This window comes from Vicugna pacos, chromosome 10 (assembly GCF_048564905.1).
Source record: "Vicugna pacos chromosome 10, VicPac4, whole genome shotgun sequence".
Lineage (NCBI taxonomy): Eukaryota > Metazoa > Chordata > Mammalia > Artiodactyla > Camelidae > Vicugna > Vicugna pacos.
Window position 1 is genome coordinate 70,139,971 of NC_132996.1, and position 21,385 is coordinate 70,161,355.

At 50.9% G+C, this 21,385-nt stretch overlaps 2 protein-coding genes and 1 long non-coding RNA gene across 7 annotated transcripts in view; 2 read left to right on the top strand and 1 right to left on the bottom strand.

Moving 5' to 3' along the window:
* KDM2A (lysine demethylase 2A) overlaps positions 1-12,229 on the top strand; it is a 98,182-nt gene extending 85,953 nt beyond the window's left edge. For all 5 annotated transcript variants that reach the window (XM_072970397.1, XM_072970399.1, XM_072970398.1 and 2 more), the window contains 8 exons: positions 451-720; positions 1,273-1,404; positions 2,701-2,790; positions 4,752-5,464; positions 7,384-7,547; positions 8,129-8,287; positions 8,874-9,089; positions 9,524-12,229. In XM_072970397.1, the coding sequence (XP_072826498.1) occupies positions 451-720; positions 1,273-1,404; positions 2,701-2,790; positions 4,752-5,464; positions 7,384-7,547; positions 8,129-8,287; positions 8,874-9,089; positions 9,524-9,705 (1,926 nt within the window). In that variant the 3' untranslated portion in view covers positions 9,706-12,229. The remainder of the gene's footprint in view (positions 1-450; positions 721-1,272; positions 1,405-2,700; positions 2,791-4,751; positions 5,465-7,383; positions 7,548-8,128; positions 8,288-8,873; positions 9,090-9,523) is intronic.
* LOC140698840 (uncharacterized) overlaps positions 1-21,385 on the bottom strand; it is a 21,768-nt gene continuing 383 nt past the window's right edge. The window contains exons 2-3 of the long non-coding RNA XR_012076830.1: positions 13,416-13,535; positions 1-161 (exon numbers count right to left, since the gene is read on the bottom strand). This is a non-coding gene — a long non-coding RNA (uncharacterized lncRNA). The remainder of the gene's footprint in view (positions 162-13,415; positions 13,536-21,385) is intronic.
* The window catches only part of GRK2 (G protein-coupled receptor kinase 2), a 19,408-nt gene continuing 18,999 nt past the window's right edge, over positions 20,977-21,385 (top strand). The window contains exon 1 of the mRNA XM_072970402.1: positions 20,977-21,377. Within this exon, the coding sequence (XP_072826503.1) occupies positions 21,265-21,377 (113 nt within the window). The 5' untranslated portion in view covers positions 20,977-21,264. The remainder of the gene's footprint in view (positions 21,378-21,385) is intronic.

Here is a 21,385-nt window from a genome sequence, read left to right on the forward strand (position 1 = left end):
TGTCTTCTTCAGGAGTATATTCTGAGTAATAATATTCAGGATAAGGAAATAACTGGAGGGCCCCCGGAGTGATTATGTACATAGGAAGCTTCAAGGAGGGGCAGCTCAGCAGAGTGCGAGGGATGTGGTTGGAGTAGTCTGAAGGGGTCGGCAGGCTGCTTCTGTAAAGATAATATGTAAGTAATAAATATAAGATAATAATAAACGTTTTAGATTTTGCAGGCCAATTCAGTCTGTTGCAGCTTCTCAGTTCTGCCACTGCACTTGAAAGCATCCATGGACAATACATAAACAAATGAGCATGGTTGTGTTCCAATAGAATTTTATTTACAAAAACTGGCAGTGGGCGATTTGCCCTCAGGCCATAGTTTGCCAAGCCTTGTAACCTTCTGCCATCTCCAGTCCTTAAAGCTACCTGATATATTTGACCTCACTGCTTTTTCTTTCCAGCTTAAATTCCCGGCCCGGCCAAAGGTGCGGGTTCCTACCATCCCCATCACAAAGCCTCACACTATGAAACCAGCTCCACGGCTAACACCTGTGAGGCCAGCAGCTGCCTCCCCCATAGTGTCTGGAGCCAGGCGGAGACGAGTGCGATGTCGAAAATGCAAAGCCTGTGTGCAGGGAGAGTGCGGTGTTTGCCACTACTGCAGGGACATGAAGAAGTTCGGGGGGCCTGGTCGCATGAAGCAGTCCTGTGTCCTCCGACAGTGCTTGGCAGTGAGTGATCTGCTGGGTAAAGAATTTAGGGGTGGGCTGGTGGTGCCAGGGGGACCAAAATACATACAGTATTAACTTAAGAGACTTCAGAGTTGGAAAGAAAAAGTTATGCTCTCTTTCTGGCTTTCCTCATTTTGTCCCTTTTCTTCCTGGATTTAGAAGGAAGGTATGTAGTACTAAAATGAATCTAATTTAATCTTTTGGCCCTACTTGGTTTTCAGATGAGAGAGCAGCATTTGAAGGGCAAATCACTGCCATCTGTCCCCTCTTTGATTGGATTAAAAAAAGAAGGACCTGAGAGGAAGGACAGGCCAACTGAAAATAAACTCGTCTCTGTTGGTCTCTAGTTCCCAGCTAGTTGATTCTCCCCATCTTCTTCTTAGCCATTTTTCCTGCCAAAACCTCTTTTCTCTCCACCTGGTCTCCTTGCTCCCTAAGTGTTTCCTAGAGAATTACAGGAACCAAATTGCCCATCTTCAGTCAAAGGGAAGCTGAAACTATAAGGATCTCAACCTACTCTTTTCTTGGTTTCTTGTCTTTGTCCTCTTGTAGCCTAGACTGCCTCACTCAGTCACATGTTCCCTCTGTGGAGAGGTAGATCAAAATGAGGAGACACAGGACTTTGAGAAGAAACTCATGGAATGCTGTATCTGCAATGAGATTGTTCATCCTGGCTGCCTCCAGGTAAGGAGAGGCCTAGGGGCCCCTGAGGTCTCAGCTGATAGAGTGTCTAAAGGTACTGAGTGGAGCAGAGGAGAGTTGGACATCTGTCATGAGACACTGCAAGCATCCCTGCTGTGGGCCATCAGCTGTGGGTCATATCGTGGTCTAATGACAGGCACTGTACTAGACACTGAGGATAAACCAGTACACAGAATAGTCCCGGCTCCTGCCCTCACGGATCTTATAATCTGGCCTCTGGTGGGTATGTTCGGAGTCCCCAGGCCATCATGAAACTGCCTGATCTGTTTTGGAACGCCTCATGCCTTTAAGCACCTCTGTAATATACTTCATTGTATCTCTGGATACTAATTCCTGAAAAATGGTGGGACTAATACTATCAGCTAACATTTAATGTGTGCTCAATCAGTATCAGGCTCAGTGCACACCCGGGGAACTTTAAAATAGGTAATAAGGAGGTTCAGACATTAACCCTAGAAGTTGAGTCAACTGTTCTGTCATGGACCCTGGACCCAGGTGTGTTCAGAAGCTCCTCAAGTGATTCTTAAGTGCAGCCAGGGTGGAGAAGCACTCTTTTACATGCACCCCCTTGTTTAAATTTGATAAAATGGGAGGATATAGCTCAAGTGATAGAGCGCATGCTTAGCATATACAGGGTCCTGGGTTCAATCCCTAGTACCTCCTCTAAAAATAAATAAGTAAACCTAATTACCTCCCCAGCACCCCCCCAAAAAAATTAGATAAAATAGAGTATTAGCTTCATGATGATGATAACAATTAATATAAAGTGTTTACTATATCCCAGGCATTTTTCTTAACATTTTATATAGTATGTAATTCATTTAATCCTCACCACTGCCCTATAAAATGGGTGTTGTTATTTATCCCCACTTAACAGTTGGGAACACCGAGTCACGGACACTAGGTCACTAGTCTCCGAACCCAAGTCGTAAGTACTGTGCCCCACTATCAAGATCAATTCTGACACCATTCCTTTGTTTTCAGTTCCTTTGGCAAAATAGCATGAGACCCTCAAGAGAATGTTTACATCAGGGGAGGAGATCCCAGGTTGACCCAGACTCTTGGGAATCTTCTTATGGAGCCTAACTTTGATCAAGTAACCTAGAGTGAGGGTGGCCAGTTTCCCACTGGCTGGGAGTGAGGCCAAATGGCTCTTGGTTTTTCTTCCCTGTGGACCAGTGTGTTTAGGAGCAGGTAGCTCTTCCCATCCATGTGGCTGTGTTACTGTTTGATAAAGGAAGCTTAAGAGAGATTTTTGACATCTCTATCTGCCTATAGATGGATGGAGAGGGATTGCTCAACGAGGAATTGCCAAATTGCTGGGAGTGTCCAAAGTGCTACCAGGAAGACAACTCAGAGAAAGCCCAGGTAAGCGAACTTTCTCCAAACTTGGCACTGTAAAAAGGAAGGAAGCATCAAGCTTTGGAGATAACATTTGCCATTGCATCTTTACTTGCATTTTTTCTGACCCAGGAAGATTATTTTTTATTGTTTTGTTTGTTTTCTTTTTTCCCCTTTGGTTTTTTTTTTTTTTCTTGTGTTTGAGTTTTAAATTTTGTGGGTTTGTTTTGGTGTTTCTTGTTTTTTTATATTACTGAACCTTGTTCCCCTTGGGGGTCTGCAAATTCCTGAAGTTATTTTAAACTCTGGGGCCCTAGAAAAAGAGGAACCACAGCTGGGCTGTTTGAGGAGGAAAATGTGGTGAGCCAGGTTGTTCCTGAGGAATGAAACAAGGGGAGGCAGTGACCTCAGGCAGCTGGTAAATACAGTGGTATACTGGAGTTTCCAGTTAAGCAGGTTCACATTTTTTGTCATCTTCACCTTTGTGGCAGAAAGCCCTGCCATTGTGCCCAATTGTGTCTTACAGAGGCAGTCCCTTCCCCAGAGGGGACCAATGCTGTGACCTTGGCCCCAAGCTGCTAATGTTGCTGGCCCTGTGGCCACCAGTAATGTCAAAGGGCCAGAAAGATTCTGGTTACTCAGGCCAGCAAGACAAGACCTGCTAAGAGCACATACAGAGGAGGCCACTGGCCTTGTGTCGGTCATCCATGGCCTGGTGTTCTCCAAGTACCCTGCACAGGAGTAGGGCCAAGTTTCCTTGTTTCCTTTCTATTTCTTCCCACTTGGGCACTGAAGTCTTTGAATTTTCAGTCTAAATATCTTTGAAGGCAAAAATTTCTGGAGTTGAGTGCTAAAGTTCTCCTTTTCCAAGTTCTTACGCTAGAGCGAGTTCTGGTGGTAGCTGTCTTCACTGGTGATGGTGGGCGCTTGCTTCCTTGCTGTAGCAGATGGATGAGTAGATGCTGTACGTAGCATGTGGACTGTTAACCTTCTAATGCATTATGAAAGCCAGCACCCAAAAGGTGGTTGTTCTCTTCCAACCATTGTGATCTAAGAATGTAAGAAGAAGAGGGAGCAGAAATGTTGCTTAGGGACATAAAATATCTTCTTTATTGGAAGTCTGAACAACCTAGTGTTGATTAGGCTTTATTGCAGCGTAGCCAGTGTGGGCTCCAGGAAGGGACAAGTGACTGGAGAACACGAGTGGCACAGGATGAGGTTGTGGATTTTTGTGGAATGTTGGCTTCACCAAACTTGAATTCCTCATTTCCTCCTACAGAGATTCCTCTGGAAGCAGTCCCGCTTCTCAGAGATGTTCTCATTCTCAGCTTAATCTCTCACCTGTGGTATGTCTTTGGGGACAGAGTGGGATGCTGAGGGGAAGAAGCAGCCTGGTAGAGTCAAGCTCAGACCCTGGTAGGACTATGTCAGTGGTGTGCACTGCTGTCAGAATCCTCATCCTAGTTCAGACAACATATATAAGCTGCTTTTCTTCTGACAGAAGCATCTCTTGAGTGAAAAGCTGAATTAGAGACAATTTTAAATGGTCAGTTTGCATAGGGGTAGAGTTATGGCCTCTTTAAAGAATTTCTCTACCCAGGGAATTATAACCAAAAAATTGGGACAAGAGATGAATAGGGCAGGCTATGGAATCATGCAGCCCAAATTTGGATCCCACTCCTCTATACTTGGGCACAGATCTTTCTGTCACAGGTAGGTTTCCCAGGTGACCTATTTTTAACGGTTTTGCTCTGTAATTAGCTTTCTCCAGCACAGACATGAGCTCAATTGGTGATCCTGGCAGAGTCTAGATTGCAGACCCTGAGGAGATGATCACCCTGCAGCATGCAGGGTAGCCCTTTCCCCATGGAAAAGCAGTGACCTGCCTTCTCTAGGCCCCGGAAAGCAGCAGTGAGGTTGACCCTATAAATGTGGAGAGTTTTGAAGAAAGGAGGCACTGATGTGGCATTGGGGGGCCTGTTTTGCAGAAGCGGAAAATGGAAGAGAGTGATGAAGAAGCCGTGCAAGCCAAAGTTCTGCGGCCCCTGCGGAGCTGCGATGAGCCCCTCACGCCCCCGCCTCACTCGCCCACCTCCATGCTGCAGCTCATCCATGACCCGGCCTCCCCCCGGGGCGTGGTGACTCGGTCATCTCCTGGGGCCGGCCCCAGCGACCACCACAGTGCCAGCCGCGATGAGCGCTTCAAACGGCGGCAGTTGCTGCGGCTGCAGGCCACAGAGCGCACCATGGTACGGGAAAAGGAGAACAATCCCAGCGGCAAAAAGGAGCTGTCTGAAGTTGAGAAAGCCAAGATCCGGGGATCGTACCTCACTGTCACGCTGCAGAGGCCCACCAAAGAGCTCCACGGGACATCCATTGTGCCCAAGCTGCAGGCCATCACGGCCTCCTCTGCCAACCTTCGCCATTCCCCCCGTGTGCTAGTGCAGCACTGCCCAGCCCGAACCCCCCAGCGTGGGGATGAGGAGGGGCTGGGGGGAGAGGAGGAGGAAGAGGAGGAGGAGGAGGAGGAAGATGACAGTGCAGAGGAGGGGGGTGCAGCCAGGCTGAATGGCCGGGGCAGTTGGGCTCAGGATGGAGACGAAAGCTGGATGCAGCGGGAGGTCTGGATGTCTGTCTTCCGCTACCTCAGCCGCAGAGAACTTTGTGAATGTATGCGAGTGTGCAAGACGTGGTATAAATGGTGAGCAGGGATACAGGGATCAGAAATAGGGGTATGGGAGTAGGTGGCAGGATTTCCGTATGAGAACAGCATGCGTCTTGGCATCTGGAGGCTTGTTGGGTCCTAAAGGATTAAATCAGCCCATTCTGTTCCCCAGACAGACAGTGGGTCCTGTTAAAGAGGAGGTGGCCAGCTGTGCCTGCAGGTGTCATCAGGGAACTTCGGCCCCTTGCCTCCACCCCCTGCTCTATACTATTCCATTTCTCTTTACTGGGCTTAGGAATGGATTTGTATGTTGGGGCTTGGGGGCTGGATTATTGTACAGTTTGTGCTAAAACTTCAAGACTTCAGAGTCATAAATATCCTCCCGCCAGTCAACTGAACTCGTCATGCATTTGTTGAGAGCCTGTGATATGCCAGTCAGTCTCCTGGTGACACAGATGACTACTGTTAAGGCCCTGCCTCAGTTATGTCTCCATCTAACAAGAGAGGTAAACAGGCTTTTCAGAAAATTTGAAGGTGCTCAGAGGCTGACAATTTTCCACAGTTTTAATTCTCATCCTCTACCTGGACCAGAAATTCTTTCTCCAGCAGGCAGGGTCCAGTTTTGAAACTTCCTGAGACTTAGTTGTCCTTCTTAATGAGACTTGCCGTTTCTTCTCAAGTTAAACATTAAGACATGGGGTGGGGGGCAGGGGGAGGATCCCTAGAGGTAATGAATGAAGATTTCCATAGAGCATTGTTTTTCCTTAAGTTCCTGGACCCTAGGATTTATCCTTTATATCTGGATCAAACCCTGTTACGGTAGTTCTCAACATGTGATGCCTAGTGACATCACAGTGGAACCTTGTTAGAAATGCAGGTTCTCGGGGCCCATCTCAGACCTGCTGGATCAGAACCTCTGGCAGTTGGACTGGGCAATCTGTTTTTTTTTTAATAAATTCTGCCTCAGGGGATTCCGGTAGACATTAAAGTTTGAGATCCACTGCTCTGTTTCTACCATTGAAGTTTCATGTGCCATTGGTGAAACTTTTTCAGTCTTTAAATAAAGACTCCATTCTTTGCACATACGAGTTTTCCCAAATCTGAATTAATATGTGATCTACCCAAATCCTCCTAATATTTTTCTTTGTAGGGCTAGTGAGCCTGCCTGGCTCTATCCCTCAGTTTCCAGGCCGAGCCACATAAGACTCCCATTATGTGCTGTCTCCCCTTCCCTTGCCAGCCAGACTCTGAGCCAGGCTGAGGAGCAGGGACTGTAAAATATTAAACAGAAGCCTACATGTTGCGGTACTGTTTGTGGCCTGTGGACTTGTAGATTGCAGTGGAAAGGCAGGCTTCTCCCTTTTAGTTCTGGTCTGGACTGGTTAGAAAATATAAAGGTAGCCCTGAGGCAGAAACCCCAGGGTGGGAGAGGATTCTCCAGGCATGATAATAAAGAGATTTTTTTCAACCTGATACAGTAATGGGCTCCTTTCTAGAGCTCAAGGCACAGTGAACTGTGGACCTGCCAGGTAGCACCCTGTGTCTCAGGCAGCTGGGAGTGACTGACAAGGGAAAGAGTAGAGGGAAGCCTAGTAGCTTCCAGCAGTAAGAAGTCAAGAAATTTTTTTTTTTAATGTTCCCTTATATACATTTTGGCGGGAGCCATACCATTTTAATGCAAATGGGAGATGATATTATATTATTTGCTGTGTGTCCATAACAACTGTGCTGTGTTCTCGGCCCATCCTTTGTAAATCAGGATGAACTGGTCAACTAATCCTGATTCTCTGAGGCAAAAAGAATGATAGGGCATGATCCTTGTATGCATGTAGTCTAGGGAGGGTGACCCTCCAGGAGTTCAGCTTTCCCCAGAAGCCCCGAGGAGCCTGTGATGGGAGTTCCTCTGACAAGGGATGTCAGGTGTTGACAGCTAGTTCTCTTTCCTTCTGTCACAGGTGCTGCGACAAGAGACTTTGGACAAAAATTGACTTGAGCAGGTGTAAGGCAATTGTACCCCAGGCTCTCAGTGGCATCATCAAGAGGCAGCCAGTTAGCCTCGACCTCAGTTGGACCAACATCTCCAAAAAACAACTGACGTGGCTCGTCAATAGGCTGCCAGGTGAGCAGCCCTGCACTGCCCTTCAGGAGGCCAGGGGCAGGCAGGGAAAGCTGCGTTGTTGCCAGTGCTTCTTAAAATTGCTGTAGGGCATTTAGAGCAGCAGTCTGTGCCATGGTTGCCTTTTGGCTTAGCAAGAGATTTACCCAGGGCACTTTAACTGCTGGTTCCCAAGGTGCCACTCTGGACTGGCAAGGCCGCTCACTGCACTGGACAAGGAAGAATGGGAGCAGGTGCTGCTGCTAGCTCGGCGGGTCTTCTCAGCAGAGCCGCTGAACAGGAGCTTTGAGCGGGGTGTTACTTTGACCAGCCCCTTGTGAGGCCTTGTTCCCCGAAGCATTTTGAGGTCTTAGAGCGGAAGTCACTTACACTGGACCTAAGCAGTCAGTTTTACCACCAGAGTTGGATATAATGTAGGAGGTCATAGGAATCTTTGAGCTGGGTTACTAGAATAAGATTAGGATGCAGTCCCTCTCTCCATTAAACACGGAGTTTATTTACCTTTGTCAGGTCAGCTGGTAATTGAGGCTTTGGATGGGCTGAAAGAGTATATGATTGTGTGTCTCTGTTTCCTTCCGTTGCAGGACTGAAAGATCTCCTCCTAGCAGGCTGTTCCTGGTCTGCAGTCTCTGCCCTCAGCACCTCCAGCTGCCCCCTTCTCAGGACCCTTGATCTTCGGTGGGCAGTAGGAATCAAAGACCCTCAAATTCGGGACTTGCTGACTCCACCAGCTGATAAACCGGGTATGCTCTGGGCCTGACTTCTCTGCTCCTCTTGGGGTCACTTTGTCTTTCAACAGACTTCGTCCCCAGAAGCTCAGGTAGTCTCAGAAATGCTGCTGCTGAAGGATAACAGAGTGCCAGCTGGAAACAGAATGACGGACAGTGTACAAGGACAGGTTAACCATTTACAGCCAGATAACTACACAGGAGTAGGTCCATTTCGTGGGTCAGTAGAGTTTGGGGCCCAGAGAGTATAAGCCTGAGGAAGTCTGGGAAGGCTTCATGGTTGAAGTGTAACATTGAAAGCTGTTTGCATGATGGTCTAGAAAAGTGTGAGAGTGTGGGAAGGAGAGGAGCATTCCACACATACCCCTTTGCCATGTGAGTGAGGCATAATCTAGCAGCTGCGAAGAAAGAAAACATGTCTGGTTTCCTAGAAACTGCCCCCACACGCTGCTTACTCCCTGCAGGCAGGGCTGGATGTGGGCAGTTCTGCTTATTAACCTCTGCAAGGGGGCCTGCCCAGCAAGTAGCTGAAGCTGCCTGCAGCTTTGGAGCTGGACTAGAGTTAAGAGTTTTGATCTAGGCTCTTTTTTTGCTTGTGCAGGTCAGGACAATCGCAGCAAGCTCCGGAACATGACCGACTTCCGGCTGGCAGGCCTTGACATCACAGATGCCACGCTTCGCCTCATCATTCGCCACATGCCCCTCCTGTCTCGACTCGACCTCAGTCACTGCAGTCACCTGACAGATCAGTCCTCCAATCTGCTCACTGCTGTCGGGTCTTCCACTCGTTACTCCCTCACAGAGCTCAACATGGCAGGTATGCAACTGCAATGTTTTGTGACAAATGGTGTCCCCTGCCTCCCCGAAGCTGAGCCCTCCTTGGAGCTTGACCAGTAGCACAAAGAGACCGTGGGTCTGTTGACTAAACCATGTTAATCATGTTTCTTCACATCTGAACAAGGACTTGGAATTCTGTCCCTTTTTTGCTGATGAGGACCGAGGCCTTGAGCAGTTGTCAGGTGCCTAAGCACGGCCACCACCCAGCTTACAGTGCAGGGAGTGCTGTGGCAGGGGGCCTTCAGAGGCCTCGGTACTGATGGCACTTCTGGTCTCTGAGCCAAGAAATTATAAGGAAAGTGGGACTTTTGTTTAGTAGCATTTTGAGGAAAATAGCTGGGAAATTGTATGTCAGGAGCAGGCTCCTGTGGCTGTGTGTACATAGCATTGTCCTTGTGGTCACTCTCCCGACAGGTTGCAATAAACTGACAGACCAGACCCTGATCTACCTACGGCGCATCGCCAATGTCACCTTGATTGACCTTCGAGGATGCAAGCAGATCACTCGAAAAGCCTGCGAGCACTTCATCTCAGACCTGTCCATCAACAGTCTCTACTGCCTGTCTGACGAGAAGCTGATACAGAAGATCAGCTAAGACACACCCAGCCCAGACAGAACAGGAAACCGATCTTCCCCTGACTCCCCAGCCAGGAGAGCCTCTCTCCCCGACCCTGCACGGGCTCTGAGGCCAGCGTCACACTCCCTTTCTGCTCTCCTGTTCCTTGAGCCCTTCCCTTACAGGCGGGGCAGAGAGGGTGGTGGGCACCAGGCTTACCTGCCTGCTCCCCTCCCTCCTAAGGAGGAGGGAGTAGCAAATTGATCTGAGGGGAAAGCACAGGCTGTGTGCTGTCATGGTGCCTGCTCGCTTGCTCACCTGCCCGCTCACTCGCTCGCCTGCCAGGAGGCCAGGCTCTCAGTTTGGGGTGTCTGTGCAACCATCATCTGCACTGGGCCCTCCCCATCCATGGTCCCCAGCAGTGCCTGGTTCTGAGCAAACTCCTAGGGAAGAAAGCGGCCCTGTCTCCGTGGCGAGGTTCTCCTTGTGGTGTCCAGTGCGTGTCTCTCCTCCGTCACACTCTCCCGGCTTATGCAGGAGGGGCCAGCAGCCCCAGGAATGCCAGCCCCATGCAGATCACACTGGTGCTGTTGAGGTGTCTAAAACCTCTTGTCCGTGTCTGTGCTCTCCCTCCTCTCCTCTCCTTTTAGCTTGATCCCGTCCGATGCTTATGGTAGTTCACATAATGAGGTTACCCCACCCCAGACTTTCCTGCTAGTCTCTGTGAAGTCCTTATTGCACTTATTGGGGTTAAGGCTCTTCAGAGGAGCCAGAACTGTCTACCCCAGGGACACCCCCATTTTATTGCTTCCCAGGCAAATTCTGAGACAGGCACCGTTTCCTTGATCCCTTTCCTCTTCAGCCTTCCCTGCCCTTTTCCACACTTCCTTATTCCTGCCTGAGTAGGGCTTTCCCAGGATGTGTGTCCTCAGAGGGAGCAGCCTATCTCCCCCAGCTGGGGAGATCTGAGAACTGGGCCAAGTCCCTACCTGCCTCCCAGCAGGGTCCAGGCCCCGGGTGCAATATAGCCCCAGGCCTGTGTGTTTAGCCCCAGTGGCTCACTGATCTGGCACCTTGTGGGATGGGGAGGGGAGTCCTGCTTAGAAGCCAGTCACCTGCCCTCTCTGCCTGCAACTGTGGAAGGGGGTGTGCATGTGCCTCTGTGTGTGTGGCTGAGTGTATTAAGCGTGTGTGTGGAGGGAGGGAGGGGAGCGTGATATCTCCCACTCCACCGCCCTGTGTTGAGTCCCATCAGCTGCCCCCTCTTACTTTGCATTGAACGGCCTGTCCAAAGATCCTCTCTCTAGGGCAGCAGAGAGCTTTTTGCACTTTAAAAAAAAAAAAAATGGAAAGAAAGGTCGGAATTTCTTTTGGGTCAATATTTAAGTGTGTGAGGAGATGCTTAGTAGCAGCAGCCTGTGGCAAGAGCTTATAAATGATTTAGACGCGGATTTGCACTCTGCTCCCCAGATTCTGTAAGGATAGCGATAGCACAACCTTGCCCAACCTTCTCGTCCTCCTGCCCATCCCTTCCTGGCCCTTTTCCTGCAGCCCAGTCTCAGGCTCTCCTCCTCCTGAAGCCCTTCGGGGGAGGGGAAGGAACCCAGGCACCAGGGATCTGAAGTGTGAGCCACCCCGAGGAGAGATGCCACCTGCACCCTTGCCACTTCCAAAGCAATAGAGGCAGAGGGGCTCCCTCTTTGCCACCTAGCCCAGCTTTGACCCTGGCATTGACTGGCCACCTAAAAGAAAACTGGGTCTTAGTAGGGGGTGGCTTTGTGTCTGTTTCTTCCAATCTGCTGATTCTCTTGGCTGCACCTTAAAAGCAGCTGTCTGTTCCGTGACCCTCTGCCCCTTCCATTGGTCTCCGGGCCCCAGCCACCTGGAGCTGAAACTTTGAAGAAATGCCAGTGACTTATTCCAGAGTGCCTCAGTTAGGGGAACTTCTCTGTAAAGAACCCTGGGTATTGAGCAAAAACCTTATTAATATTATTGTTAATGACCTATAATTGGAAGCTTCCTGCCTTTTTTTGGTTGCTCCTGTGGAAAATACTGAGAAGATTACTTTGTTTTGTTTTGTTGTCTTTTTATAAAAGGGGAGGTGGAGAGACCCCTTCAGAGCAGGGATTGTGCCGGGAGAGTGCCTCTGACTTTGGGACATTTCATCTACAGAAATTTCCAAGCTGATGGTTTGTTTTGGGTTTTGGTTTTTATTTTTGTTGTTTGGTTTTGGTTTGGAAAAACAAGCATTTTTACCGTGCACGTAAATTGGTCAGCAGAAAAGGGAGCCCCGGAGTGGCAGCCGATGGACCTATGCCCTTACTGGGTTTTCCTTTTCTCTGGGACTGTGAGGGGGAAATCGTTTTTAGAGGTGAGGGTTGGTCCATGTGGAGGAGAGAAATGTCTTCTGTTTGGGGACAGAGGAACCCGGAAGTTCCATCGAATTTCCTGCAATCTGCTCTTAGACACGGCTTTGCCAGGAGAGCCTGCCCTCCTCGGACCGCAGGACCAGACGCCCTGCCTCCATCTTTCCAAGCACCGGGGCGAAAAACCACAAAGGAAAGGAAGAAAATTTATATATATATATAAATATATATATAATATAAAATCACTTGGTGATTAAAAAATAACTGCTCCATAAATAAAACTCCTAAAGTCACTATGTTTAAAGGGTTTGGTTGTGTTTTTTGTTTTCGGAGAAATATTGTAAATATATATTTTTTGTTGCTGATTTAGAGTCAATCTCCAATGTTGTGTTAAAAAAAATTAAATTAAATGTAAGCATTAACGGGAAAAGTCATGCTGTCTCAGTTGACACATTGGGGTTATTTGGGGCCAGGGAAGGAGGGAAGCTAGCTGGACTTTTGTTTTCTAAACGTTCTCCACTATTGGTTTTAGAAAGAGCAAGGACATCTTTCCTCTGACATGTGGGAATGGGAGATATTTGTGTAATAAAATTTTTAAAAGACAAAAAAAGAAATAGCCTCAATGGGAAATATTTTGATTCGGTTTTTTTTTTAATAAAAAGGCTTTAAAAAGCAAAACAAAAACAACAACCACCTTTTCTGCCTTGATATGTGTGTGCGCATGAGAGAAAGAGAATGTGTCAGAAGGCCGTGCAGGCTCCTGCCCCCGAGGCCAAGGGCTGCCAGCTTCTCAGTAGCAGCAGAACTGCCATGTGCCTGTACTAGTCTCTCTCTCTTTTTTTTTTTAACATCAAAAAGCAGCACTTGTTTATAAGAACAGTACAACATCTTAACTTCATCAAGGTGAAATTTTTAATAGCGTGTTTAAGTATAAAATTACCTGACACGCCCCTACCCCACAAAGCAGTGCTTGGAGCGGCCCTGCAGAGTCAGAGCTGGAAAGGACCCCTGTGGTGCTCTCCTGAGCTCAGGCCTGGTTAGTTCTAAGCTTGCCATCCCTGGAGAGCCATCAGCCAAGGCCAGCCTCCGTCCACTACAGCTGCAGAACAGGCCCCTCAAGGACAATGCCTGCTCGAGGTCACTGAGCAAGGTCTGTACCAGAAAGGCTCCATTTGGCATTTGTCCCATTGTGTCCTGCTGCTGCTCATCACTTGGCTCATAGAGGGCAAGTTCCCAGCCTTTAGAGGAGTGTCCTTACGTGCTGGCTGCAGACGGCCTCCTCAGCCCCAGCTGCGGCGGCGTGGGAGAGCTGAATTCCCAGCTGGGAGGTCCTGAGTAGGCTTTCATCACTACCTTCAGAGAAACCCTGTCAGTCCTACTCACCAAGCTGTTAAGGCCCAGCACCAGTTCTGCTGCACATTCTGGGAAAGGATGGGGTCCTGGACCGTGGGCTGATTCAAGACAGCTTCCTAAGGATGGATGTGGATGTGGACTTGTTCGATGCTGCCAGGAAAGGCAGAGTGTCAGTTTTGCCTCCTAAATATCTCAGAAACCCTTCTGCCTCTCAATAACCTCATCCCTGCCACCCTAGTTGAAGCCATCATTGTCCAGAACGTTGACCACAGCAAGAGCCTCGAGGCCTCCCAGCCCCTAGTCCAACCCCCTGTCCTCCGTGTTGGCAGCCAGTACATTTCTCTTAGCTAGATTTGACAACTCTTTGTTTAAAACCCATCAGTGTTTGTCTCCGGATAAAGTTCTTGAGCTTCCTCACTCACCATTTGCCCCTTCTACTCTTCTCCACTCATAGCTAACTTTTCAATTCCACCATCTCTGGGCCTTTACATGTGCTGTTCCCTCTGCTGGTACACCTTCCTCAGTTTACATGTTACTTCCTCCAGGAAGCCATCTCCCACGCTGTTCAAGACTGGATCATATGCTACCATAGTACCCTACTGGTTCTTAGGACTCCCTTAAAGTCAGTCTCCCAGCTAGCCAGGAAGCTCCACAGGACAGGGATCAGACTGTTGCTCACCATGTCATCCCCAACAGCTGGTGCAGAGCTTGGCACGTAACTGATGCCCAAGAAACACTGTTGAGTAAGTGTTTCCAGTAGCTTGGATACCCAGAGGCCCATGCCTCCCCAGTACCACCAATCTGTTGCCATGTTCCCAAAATTCACTTTTTCTACTGTCTCATACATCTTTCCCCTCCTTTCTCTTTTCTTATGTTAATGGTACTAGTTTTTTTTTCTTTTTTTGGCCTATTTCCAATTGAACCTGCATTCTGCTATGAATTAATCTTCCTAAAGCACACACAAAAATAATCTTCCATAACCATTCAGGGTCATGTCCAAACTTAAGGATAAACTCATCCCGCCACTGGCATCTGTAAAATGAGAAGCACCAGGTTGGCACTTGGTAGGTACTTCAAAAAGGCCTTGAACTGGACACCTCTGGAGTCTCTGGGCTTGCTGTGTTTAGGGTGTGTCACCTTCAGCACAACTATGAAAATCTATCCTTCCTTCAAACACCTCTTATTCCAGAAGCCCTTCCTGTTTTCCCCCCAACCAGATGGGATTAATCCTGTAAAATCAGCTGGCATCTAATGGGACTTACTATGTATTGGCCACTGTTCTGAGCACTTAACATGTAGCAGCTCATAATCCTCACAGCAACTCTTCTATTGTTATTCCCATTTTAAAGGTGAGAATCTGAGTTATGGACATTCAACAATTCACCTGAAGTGTCTTGGCTAGTAAAATCTGGGGACTCTGGCTGCAGAGTTGAACCTATCCACCCAGCTGCCTAGCCTCTGTGTACCTACGATGGCATTTCACAATCATACCCCACCTAGAGGTGGGGGGGGTACGTTCTATAGATAACAAAGCCAAGGCTCAGAGAGGTGAAGTGAAGGTCCTAGGGTCAGTGGCACATCAGTGACATCTGGGACATCTGTGAACATGGGCCTGGGACTCTGGAACTTGAGCCTTCACCCCAGCTCTCTCGTGTCTGCTGAGCAACTGGGGTAGTGTTTGCCCACACTCCTCTCCCATGGCACCTTGAACTCCTTGAGGGTGGGGCTAGACTTAGCTAGCTCTGCTTTCCCTTTCCTCTGGCCCAGGAGTGGAGGGATAAGGAAATTTACTAAGCATAATGGAAAGTGGATTTCCAGGAGAGGGAATAGCTCCCCCGCCCTCCCAGGCCAGCTCTGTGCCAAGTGCTGTTTGGGTGGCCAGTAGCAGAGCAGGCCTGGCATTTGATGGCTGAGGAGACTCATATCCTACCACCACCATTCTAGGTGCCCATGCTGGAAAGGAAACCTTAGCGCTAACACCTATTTATGGGAAGGAAACAGTGAAAGCAGACACCCAAGGTCAGGGAGCACCTGATTTTGCCCTCAGCCTAGTGCTTCTGCCACTACACCCCGCCACCCACTCCACTCAGCCCACTCCCCCTACTCGAGAGAGAGGGTCAGGCAACAAGGAGATCCAACTGTTATGTCCCCCAAGTGTGCCAGGAGAGTGCTAGGACGGCCAGACAGGAGAGAAGCAGGAAAAGACCCAGACCCAGACCCACAGGTACAGAAACACCCTGAAAGACCCAGAAAAGGAAAGGCAAGAGAAAGAGGTAGAGAAGGAAGAGGGGAGAAGGAAAATGAAAGGAGGGAAAAAAGATCATGGAGGACCGCAAGAGGGAGACACAAGTGAGGCCCAAGATACTCAGGGCATGTAACACTGGTCACTCAGCAAGCCTTCTCCCTCAGCCCAACACTGCACACACTTCATCTCCATTTCTCCTCAAAACAATCCACTGAGGCCTGGCTAGAGACGCCCCGTGTACAGACGACAAAGCCTGGGCTCAGAGAGGTTAAGTAACTTGCCTAAGGCACCCAGCGGGGAGTGGGAAGTGGCACTAGCATTTGACTCCAGGTCTTTTCCACACACATTCTCCCTCCCCCCACATGGCAAGTACCAGCGGCCAACCCGGGGGCCGCTGGCAGCTACAAGACCTCGACTGGGCAATTCACTTTGAAGGGCATGCGCGCAGGGGACGGCTCCGGGCGGGCGCCTGGGACAGGGCGCTGCCGGGCCGAGGCGGGGCTATGGCTGGGGCGGGGCGGGGCGGGGCCATAGCTGGGGCGGGGAGGGCCGCAGGCCTGGGCCAAGTCAGGCCGAGGCTCAAAGGCGGAAGAGACCGGGGCGCGAGGCAGCACGGGGAATGTGACCTTCAGGATGTTCCCAGGCAGAGACCCAGGAAGCAGGTCGGACGGAACCAGCGGTCTAGAAGCCTGGGCCAGGGTTTTGCGCCCCCAAAGGTCCTTGGACTTTGCAGGCGGGAGCAGGGGACTTGAGTCCTGGAGATGTGGAAGCCTCCTGGATCATCAGGGCCCATTCCTCCCTCAGGGCCTGGACACTCGCTGTTCCACAGGCCTGGAAACCTTTTTTCCCTGCCCGTAACAAAGCTGCTCCCCTCCAACACTTATGGTTCAAGCAAAAATTCGGGTCCTCAGAGGTTTGCCTGGCTTCACCTGAGAAGGCTCCTGGCCCTTACAGTAACTTGTCACTTGGCCTGGTAAGGATGTTTTGAGGATTAAATGAGATCATCTGGATTCTGGAAACAGTGCCCTGCACGTGAGGAGAACCCAGTAAATGTCAGTGTTTATTATCACGTGTGGTTTGCCGATAAATTCAGTCTCTCCCTATGTTAGATCCCCCAGACCAAGCAACCAGTGCCTGGCCTGTAGTAGGAGCGCAACAAATACTGTTGGATAAGTGAGTGAGTGAATAAAGTGAACTCCCAGCACCCTAGACAGAGCCTGGCACTGTCTGGGCCCCAGACATTGGAGAGGTGGCTGTCCCTGTTAAGCAGGAATCTCTCCTGGTCAAACCACACACCAATGGTGAGGTGTACGGACTGGGAAGCCCCCAAGCTCATCCTCTGAGATCTTCAAAGCCCAGGATGGAGACAAAGAGGTGAAGCCCCAGTAAGAGGAAACTTGCACTCCTGTGCCTTGCCACATACCAGTCCTCACCCCCAACCTCAGTCATGCTCACGTGCACACAATGTCAAGTTCAAGGCCTTCCCCTGACCTTCTCCTGGGCACCCCATCTCCTCACATTATCACCCTTGCCAGGTTAATTGGAGGTACACATTTAGGGGGGTCTTCTTCCTCACCAGACTGGGCCACTACTTAATCTTGTTTCTCTTTGTGACACTAACTTTGTGCCCAGGGCCATGCTCGGTGTGAGGAATGCAGCAGTGACCACAACAAACAGGGGCAACACAGGAGGAGAGCCCCCCTGAACAGGAACCTTTCAGCCCACAAGATGCAGAGTGAGCAGGAGACTTTCTTGCCGAAAGGAGGGGAAGGAAGGGCATTCCAGGCAAGGGGAATTATAAAGTCAACACCCCAGAGGTGGAAATGAACTTGGCTTGTTGTAGTGACAGAAGAAAGACCAGAGGATGGGGCGGTGGGGGGGTTATAGCTCAGTGGTAGAGTGCATGCATAGCATGCACGTGGTCCTGGTTTCAATCCTCAGTACCTCCACCAAAAGCAATAAATAGGTAAACCTATTTACCCCCCCAAAAAATAGAAATAAAAAAAAAGAAAATTAAATTAAAAAAAAAAAGAAAGACCATCTGGAGACTAAAGGGAGACTAAAGGGTACAGAGAAGGGCAGATTGAACTGAGCTAGAGAGATAGGGAGGGACCAGACTGCAGGTCCCACAGGCCATGGAGAGGGGTGGGCTTTATCCTAAGTGCAGTCATTGGAGGTGGGGTTACATTTAAGCCTGGAAAAACTCTGGCTAGAGGAAAGGCAGGGGGTTCCTAAAGGAGGCTGGTGCAGGCATCAGCACCAGGCAGGAAATGATGGGACTCAGATGGGGTTGTAGACAGGCACACCAGGTAGTCAACAGGACAGGCTGGATGATACAGTGTGTCTGTGTGGGGCGGGGGCAGGTGAGGGAAGAGAGGAATCAAGAGTGACTCCCAGGTTTTGGAAGATGAAGGAGCCACGACTAAGATGGGGAGGCAGGAGAGGAGCTGGTTGGACAGGGGCTGTGTAGTGGGAGCAAGAGCTCAGTGTGGGACGTGTTACGTTTGCAACACCTACTAGTCATCTGGAGGAGATGCCAGGTAATGATGTGTCTGCAGGTCTGCCAGCTGGGCAGAGATGGAGTTCCACTCCTATTTCACTCTCAGCATCCCAGCCAGAGGCTGGTGAAGTCTGGGCACCATAGGTTTGTTGAGAATGACAAGCCAGTCTGAGAAGGCAAGTTTACAATCAATCTTCCCTCAACCACCAGAGGGCAGCACCATCCAAAAAAACAACCTCCCCCAGGCCAGTCCCCCTGCACTAATTTCCCAACCCAGGGCTTCCAGGAGCTGCTTTCCCGGGTCCCAGGAATCAGTAGGGATCTCCCTGGAGACTGGTTCTCTCAGAGAACCCCAGCTTCAGGCCTACCTGGGTTTCTGGTTGGGTGGTGGGTGGGAAGGGCCTTCTTGGTTTTCAGGTGGTGGTTGGGGGTGCAAGGGAAGCAAGAAGGTAGGGCCACCTCCCAGAGCAGGATGGCTGGCTTTTCAGAATTCACAGAGACTCTGGTCTGAGGAGTCCAGTGGATGCAATTTTTTAAATAGTAGCTGCTCCAGAAAACCCAGGCCAGCGTGTGACTGTAGTCAGAGTCTTGAAGACTTGGGGAGCAGGGGAGGGGGGAAGTTAGAGGCCTCCTGTTTCATCTCCCTGTGCCTCTGGCTGTGTTCTACCCCAGAGTCCATGTGCCACCTTGGGCTGAGGAGCTCATTCTCTTAGTCACTCATTCTTCATCGAACACTGACTATACCTTTCTGTGTCAGGTTGTGTGGTGGGCCCTGGGGGGCAGGAGGTGAACTAGGAGCATCAGTTACAGTGGGAAAAGGGAGGTACCCTTTGTTTATACATGAGCATTTCTAATATCAGGATGCATTTTGCAATTGATGCAGACATTTAATAAGGTCTCACACTCACACATCCCACCCCCTGTCAAAACTTGAAATGATGCATCTTGCAACTGATACATTTTCAAATCAAGGAAATAGTGCAGAATTGGAGATGTACACAGTTGGGGGTGGGGGATTGGAAAAGGCTACCTGGAGGAGGTGGGTCTTAAAGGATGAGCAGAAGTCAGTCAGGGAAGAGGGTGCATAGAGCGCTTCCAGAAACAGGGAAGAGCAAAGGCAAAGAAGTAGAAACTGATGGGTGGGCTGACAGGGGAGACTCAGGCATAGAGGATGGTGGCAACACAAGTCTGAGAGGGAGCAGGACCCAGTCATCCAAGACCTTGACTTGTAGGTTAAGGAACTTGCTCACCTGATCTGCTTTGGGCACACTGGGGTGGGGGCCTGGAGCCCTCTCTGAGTGCCCACTCTCAGCAGTCCCAGGTGGCCTGGAGCACTGCTAAGCGGGCAGTAACCCCAACAGATCTAGACTTGGGAGAGGCATCTCTGGCCAGGGCCTGCATCAGGGCACCAGCCAGGGGGATCCTCAGGAGCAGACAGGTTCATGAAGATTCTCAGGAGACCAGATTGGAGGATGTGATGACAGATTAGGACAGGGGGAGAGTGGGGAGTCAAGGATGATGCCTGGAGTTCTGGTCTGGGTATCTGGGTGGATGGTGGTGTTGCCCACTGAGAAGGGAACCTCATCATCCTGATATGGTCTAGTTCTAGGCTCTGCTGAGGCTGATCTCAGAAGGTAGCCTGAGAAGTGCATGGGATAATCCCCTGCTTGGCAAAAGGGTCCTGGTTCTGGCCCACAAACTGGTATGAGTCTTGGACTCCATGTGCCCAGGCGAGGGAGTGGGTCTTGTTACCCTGGAAAGTAGAGAGAGGCTCTAGAGAGGGGCAGGTTGAGATGGGGGCTGCTGCTGTGAGACACATGGATCCCCTCCACTGTGGGCTCTCAGCAGAGTGAGTTTCCCTTGCCAGGCAGCACAGTGACCCCTGTGCCCTCCCAGGCTGAGGGAGGTTTGATCCCACTTTTTGAAATAATGATCATTCTGGTCCAGAGGAAAGGTGGAGGTTGGTGCAGTGTCCTTAGACCTGAGTGGGAGTCCTGGGGCCAGGACTGGGTCTGGAGCAGGGGTGTAGGGATTGGGACTGGGACACATTTGGAGTCTAGCTGCATTTGTCAGACCTGCTAAGGGTTCTAGGTCCAGTCCGGGTCCTGCTTGGATGGCCTGGTCCTGGGTCCATATCTTTGGCAATAGAGTTTTTGGTATTGGGCCTAGAACCCTGGTCTGGGTTGATAGTCCAAGTCCAGGCCTGGGCCCTGCCCTCAAGTCCAGGGTTTAGAGTTATGATGGTGGTCTGAGACTGGGGATGGAATCAAGGTTGGGGTCAGTAACCAAGATGGGATCGAGGTGGTGGTCTGTGGTTGGGATCAGTATTTGGGGTAATGGTGCGAAATCTGGATCTGCAATCCTGTTGGGGGTCTGGGGTCAGTGTCAGGGTCTGGTGTGAAAGAGGGGCAGGCCCAGAGTGGTGATCTGAGGTCATGGTCAGAGTCAGAGGTGGCGGTCCAAGGTCTAGGTCTCAGGTCCTGTTTGGAGTCTGGGGTCAGAAATGTTATCCAGGCGTGGTGTCAGGTTTCCAACTGCATCCAGGGTCAGGGATCTGGGGTTATAGCCAGAGTGTGAGATCCAAGTCCCTGGGGTCATGTTCTGAACTGCCAGAAGGAGGTCCGAGTTGTGATTCGAGTTGTGATCAAGGTCTGGGTCTAGTGTTTTCTTCAGTCCCAGGTCCCTGTCGTGTTTCAAGTCTGGGGTCAGGGTCATGGCTGGGGTCGGAGTCTGAGATGGGGCCTGGGTGGCCGCGGGGGTCAGGCTCGGTCCAGCCCGCGTGGCCTCCAGGGGGCGCCGCCGCCCGCTCGCCCGGCCCCTCGCGGGCTCGCGGGCGCTGTGCGCGGCAGGCGGGGCCGGAGGCGGCGGCGGCGGCTCCGGGGCGCGGGCGGCGGCGGCGGCGGCGGCGGCGGCCCGACTGCAGTCCCGGCGGGAGCGGAGCGAGCCGGGGCCGGGCCCGAGCCGGCGCCATGGGGCGGCGCCGCCTGTGAGCCGCGGCGAGCGGAGCCGCGGGCGCCGAGCGGGGCCAGGCGGGCTGCGGCGCCGGAGGCCGACGGAGCGGCCGGGCCGGGCCGAGCGCGCCGAGCCGAAAGGAGCGGAGCCGAGCGGCGGGAGAGGCCGCCGCCGCCGCCAAGATGGCGGACCTGGAGGCGGTGCTGGCCGATGTGAGCTACCTGATGGCCATGGAGAAGAGCAAGGCCACGCCGGCCGCGCGCGCCAGCAAGAAGATCCTGCTGCCCGAGCCCAGGTGAGGCG